The sequence below is a fragment of the Primulina eburnea genome, chromosome 4 (genome assembly GCF_022965805.1).
Source record: "Primulina eburnea isolate SZY01 chromosome 4, ASM2296580v1, whole genome shotgun sequence".
NCBI lineage: Eukaryota > Viridiplantae > Streptophyta > Magnoliopsida > Lamiales > Gesneriaceae > Primulina > Primulina eburnea.
Genome location: NC_133104.1, coordinates 9,587,137 through 9,593,214, shown reverse-complemented (window position 1 = coordinate 9,593,214; position 6,078 = coordinate 9,587,137). Strand labels below are relative to the sequence as shown.

Here is a 6,078-nt window from a genome sequence, read left to right as displayed (position 1 = left end):
ATAGCTATGAGAACACGAATGAATGTAATCCTAGTGACTGAAGAGTATGTATCAAAGAAGTCATATCCTTCCTTTTGTTTGAACCCCTTAGCCACCAAGCGTGCTTTATATTTATCAATAGATCCATCTTATTTATATTTCCTTTTAAGGATCCACTTGCATCCTAAAGGCTTGCATCCCGGAGGGAGATCAGTCAACTCCCACGTATAATTATGCATGATGGATTCTATTTCATCATTTATAGCTTCTTTCCAAAATGGAGCTTCGGGATTGGATAGAGCTTCTTGAATATTCATTGGTTCATCATCTAACATGTAAGTCATAAAGTCAGGACCAAAGGACTTTTCAATTCTTGCTCTCTTCCCACGTCTTGGTTCTTCATTGACTTCTTTAGAATCATTAGTAGATTCATAAGACCGTTTAATGGAACCTTATTTCCTTTCCTTACAAGGAAAATTGTTTTCAAAGAATATTGCAGTCTTTGATTCCATAATCGTTCCTTCATTAATATCGAGAATCGTTGACTTATGCACCAAAAACCTATATGCACTACTATTATAGGCATATCCAATAAAAATGCAGTCAACAGTTTTGGGTCCAATTTTAACTTGTTTTGGCTTTGGTATCTCTACTTTAGCCAAACACCCCCACACTTTTAGGTATTTATAAGATGGTTTGTGACCCTTCCATAACTCATATGGGGTTTCATCTTTCCCTTTGTGCGGTATTTTATTAAGAATGTGGTTTGCAGATAGTATTGCTTCACCCCACAAGTTTTGAGGTAAGCCAGAATTTATCAACAACGCGTTCATCATCTCCTTGAGAGTACGATTTTTACGTTCTGCAACTCCATTTGATTGAGGTGAGTATGGTGCCGTAGTTTTATGAATAATGCCAGATTCAGTGCACAATTCTTCAAATGGAGCGACATACTCTCCACCTCTATCACTTCGAATCATTTTGATTTTTGTACTCAATTGATTCTCAACCTCATTCTTATAATTTTTGAAAGCTTCTATAGCTTCATCTTTACTTTTCAATAAGTAGACGTAACAGAACCTTGTGCAATCATCAATGAATGTTATGAAGTACTTATTCCCACCTCGAGTTTGCACAAACTTTAAATCACATACCTCAGTGTGAATTAAATCAAGTGGATTAGTACTTCTTGTCACAGAATGGAATGGAGCTTTTGCCATCTTTGCTTCAACACAAATCTCACACTTATCTTGTGGATTTCTTTTAAAATGCAGGTATTACATTTAAATTCGCAAGTCTTTGTAGTGTGTTGAAGTTAACATGTCCTAATCTTTCATGCCATAATTAGAACTTTCAAACAAGTAAAAAGAATCATTCACTTTATTCTTCGCCTCTTGGCGGTAAACATTCATTACATTCATTTTGAATAGCTCATTGTCTTTGTACCCTTTTCCAACAAATACAACATTTTTGGTTAGGACAAACTTGTCCGATTCAAACACAAGTTTAAAGCCAGCCTGACTTAACAAGGATCCAGAAACTAAATTCTTTCGAATGTCTGGCACATGCAACACATTCAACAATGTCATCTCTTTTCCGGAAGTCATCTTCAACACCACTTTGCCAATTCCTACGACCTCAGACGTCGTAGAGTTTCCCATAAACAATTTCCTATCACTTACAGTAGTGTAGGATGAGAACATTGCCTTTTCAGCACATATGTGGCTAGTTGATCCAGTATCTACCCACCATTCCCTTGGATTATCCACCAAGTTGGTTTCAAACACAACTGCAGATAGATCAAGTTGTGATAGGTCTATTGGTACATGCCTTTCTTCGATGACGTTGGCTTGCTTTAGTTTCTGATTTCTGTTGTCTTTCCTCGGAAGACGACAGTCCTTGGCCATATGATTTGGTTTGCCACAGTTGTAGCAAGTTCTTTTGAACTTCTTGGCCTGCCCTCATTTCTCAATTTGAGGGCACTTTCTCTTGTGGCTGGTGCTCGATTCTGTTAGATTGGCCTTGGCCTCGGCCTCCATTGTTATCTTGTGTGTTCTGGCCTCAGAAGATCGGCTATCTTCCTCAATACGAAGCCTCACAATCAGATCTTCAAGCTTCAACTCCTTGCGCTTGTTCTTAAGGTAGTTCTTGAAGTCTTTCCACATTGGTGGCAATTTCTCAATTATCGCCGCCACTTGGAATGGTTCATTGATATCCATCCCCTCTGCCAATAAGTCATGAATAATAATTTGAATTTCTTGTACCTGGCTTATTACAGATTTGGCGTCCACCATTCTGAAGTCAAGGAATTTACCCACTACGAACTTCTTGACTCCTGCATCCTCTGTCTTGTATTTTTTCTCCAGCGAGTGCCTCAACTCCTTGGCGGTCTTGACAGAGCAGTAGACACTGTAGAACGTGTCGTCTAGTCCATTTAAAATGTAGTTGCGGCAAAGGAAGTCACTGTGGTTCCATGCATCAACAACATTCCTTCGTTGGGAGTCATTATCATCCACAACAATAACAGGGGAATCCTCTTTAAGGAATCGAGATAGGCTCAGTGTTGTGAGGTAGAAGAGCATCTTCTGTTGCCACCGTTTGAAGTCGGCACAAGAAACTTTTGGAGGCTTTTCTCCATAAGCAGGGGCGGTAGGGCCATTGGGCACGGGAGTGAATGATGCAGTAGACATATCCAGAATAACAATAAATTTTGTCTTGCGATGGTTTGATGGATATTACCCTGGATATGTTGAATGTCTTGATTCACGAACAAAACGCAGCAACTAGAATCTTGAAACAACCGCAACAACAAAAAGATCAAGTCGAGGCAAGGAGGATCATTTCTCCGCAAGACGAAATTGCCCGTATCAAAGTGCTATACGTTGTAGGCAATCGTCCCCAAGATACAACGACTTCACTTCGAGTTTTTTTAGCACTACAAGTCTCGAATCAGCGAACAATATATGCTTCGAACTTTCAAGTAATTTTCGAAAATGAGAGGATGCAACAATATGTGAAGAGGAGATGAAGCAAAAAATTCAGCAGCCTTTGAATGTGGTTTGAGGGATTATTTATAGATGATCATCGGTTGCATTGAGAAGACACGTTTCTCCAGACCAGATGCTTCGAATAGACACCATTTTAGTCAAGGGATACATTGGTTGGGCGAAAAACTGATGCCACTATAGCCAAAGGACGCGCAAGCTTTCAGAATCAGCGCTGTGCGCGCAACCGCGCGACAACACGTGCGGCCGCGCGCAGCATTCTGTTCTTTCGAGCTGCGCGCACGGCAAGGCACGTGTGGGGACCCGAACTTAATTCAATTCTTAATCACTTTATGGGAATAATTAGTCAATTAAAATAAACATGGTCTAATTAATTTTTTTTTAAAAATACAAGAGTACGCAACATATGAAATAAGTCCTATCTCATTTACAAGATCAATATCAGATCTAAGTACAAGTCCTGTACAAACGTAAATCATAATATCTACCGTTTCTTCACTACATCTCAGGTGATATAACAGATATACTCCTAAATCCGGATCTCCACGCTAACTGTCTTCTCTCATCCTCTTCTTGACCCTGATCCAGCCCCACCTGTTGTCATGCAAACGTACAAAACAAGACAACAGCCGGATAACTCCGGTGAGAATAAATCCCAGTATAAACAATGTATACATGCAATCATATAAAAACATATATAAAAGCATATAATAAATATTCATAACATGTATCAAATCAGAAACATCAATCAATATCAAGCAATGAATCACACTCAGACTCAGACTCCACTCAAATAACGCGTCGTCTCAGACTCGACTCAACTCTAACCTAGGGATCCCGATGTCTGGATATTGGGAATTATATCAAATTTCCGTTGATAGGAATGACTAAACCCTAAACGGCATCGATATAATTCCTATATACAGTGTCTGGGCGAAACAGCCGCAGAATTGACGAATCAGTCAAGAATTAAGCGAATCAGCCAATACTAGACGAATTAGCCAGTAATTAAGCGAATCAGCCAAAGTTTAGACGAATCAGTCGATAAATAGACAAATCAGTCAATAATTAAGCGAATCAGCCAATGTTTAGACGAATCAGTCGATAATTATACGAATCAGTCAATAACCAGACGAATCAGCCGGTGACAAGGCGAATCAGCCAATGAATAAATGACTCAGTAGTCAATACATGCAGTGGCTATAATTCAATAGACAACAAACATCAATCTCATCAATTACAAATATCAATGTAATAAACTAAGTATGTGATTTAGGGAAACTCGAGTCAAACCTCACTCGAGTTGTGCAATGCCGACACAACATTAATTTATACCTTTCTTTCTGATACTCTGACTCGGTCGCAGTCTCGAACCCCAAGCCTGTCAATAATCAATCTGATAATAACAATATCGAGGGTACGGTATCAATACACCATTCAATCCATACTGGATATAATCAGAATTCAGTCAAATTCTGTTTCAACAACATAACATCATAATTTCAATATATCCAGCACTACCATATCAATCACATATCAATCCCAACATCTCATAATCAATAACAATTCAATTATGATATCAAATCGACTCCAACACTACTCCGAAAATCATAATAATTTCATATGGTATTTGTTCTTCAATCCGGTTTCAATTATACGATGTCTAACATACCAAGAACATCATATATGAATCATATCAGATTCTGACAATACCATAATTTCAAAACATATCAAAACGTAGCAAAACTTACGTCCAGTTGTAGCCTACGTCGATAGGAACTCAATACTGAAATCGGATTCAAAATCGGATAGATGGATTTCTCACAAAAGGCGTAAGGATTTTCAACCCTTTTTCAGAAACCTTTTTCTCGATTCTTTCTTCTGAATAATGAAGAATTCGTTTGTGTATATATATATATATATATATATATATATATATATATATATATAATATATATATATATATATATATATACTTCCACGTACATGCACAAGGACGAGTGGCTCATCCCACAAATTACACGTCTCGCGCATATGCGCGACATTATCGGCGCATATGCGCGAGACCTACTGGTCTCGTCGCTGGACTTCTCGGCAGCTCGCGCATATGCGCGCCCCATCGCCGCGCATATGCGCGAGACCTACTGTCTCGTGCCCAACTACACTCACGCATATGCGCGCCTCAATCGGCGCATATGCGCCAATCTCACTGGACTTATCGCGCATGTGCGTGCTTTACGTTGCGCATGTGCGCGCACAGTTCGACTTTGGCACCTTGGTTTCTGCACAGCTCGCGCATATGCGCGCCTACTCTTCGCGCATATGCGCGAGACCTTCGGCTCTCGCACCAACAATCTCACATGCACACTTTCAATTCGTGTTTCGGTTAGCCCTTTCATAATCGTCTCGATTAACAACCAATAATCGTAATTTAATACGATATTAAATCTCGGGCATTACATTTCTCTCCCTCTTAGATCTGAGTTCGTCCTCGAACTCACAAGTAATCATTTTAGATATATCAGAAGAAATGTATATAGAGTTTAAATTAGAAACTCATCTCAATGAATCTGTTCTGAAATTTCAATTTCATATAAAATTCTATTTCTAAAAAAATAGCTCTGATAAAGTCAATCTCATAATACTGGCTATACAATATCCGTATATACCAATTAACAGCTCATAACCCATTAATACTATCATCTCTTTTCAATCTGATAATTTCAATCAGGGTTATATTCAATCTTCACCTTCAAATATCAACAGTCATCGTCCGACGTTGACATATTCAGTCTATTTATTCTGAGATGTCTTTATTCTCTTCTGAATTATCTTTAATTTTTCAATCATATCTCTGATCATGTCAGGTCCGATCTCAGGAACTTCAGAGATGTCATCTCGATAAAGAGGGAATCTGCACTTCTTAACGTACCACGTCTCCAATAGTGTCATTCCGATATTCATCTGATATCTGTTGTGGTATAAAAACTCATCACATGGCAATAAATCCTGCCAATCAGTGTTACCCAAACACTACAACTCTAAGCATATGTTCTGAAGTTCGGATAATCCACTCTGACTGTCCGTCAGGTAG

General features: G+C 38.8%; 1 protein-coding gene across 1 annotated transcript; it reads right to left on the bottom strand.

Moving 5' to 3' along the window:
* Positions 1-1,940: 1,940 nt before the first annotated feature.
* On the bottom strand, positions 1,941-2,669 carry LOC140830076 (uncharacterized). The gene has a single exon (XM_073193358.1). It carries the CDS (start codon positions 2,667-2,669, stop codon positions 1,941-1,943), a length of 729 nt encoding a protein of 242 aa, XP_073049459.1.
* Positions 2,670-6,078: the final 3,409 nt, after the last annotated feature.

Coding starts and splice junctions, on each gene's coding strand:
- LOC140830076 (XM_073193358.1), bottom strand. CDS start 2,669: ATGTCTACTGCATCATTCACTCCCGTGCCCAATGGCCCTACCGCCCCT.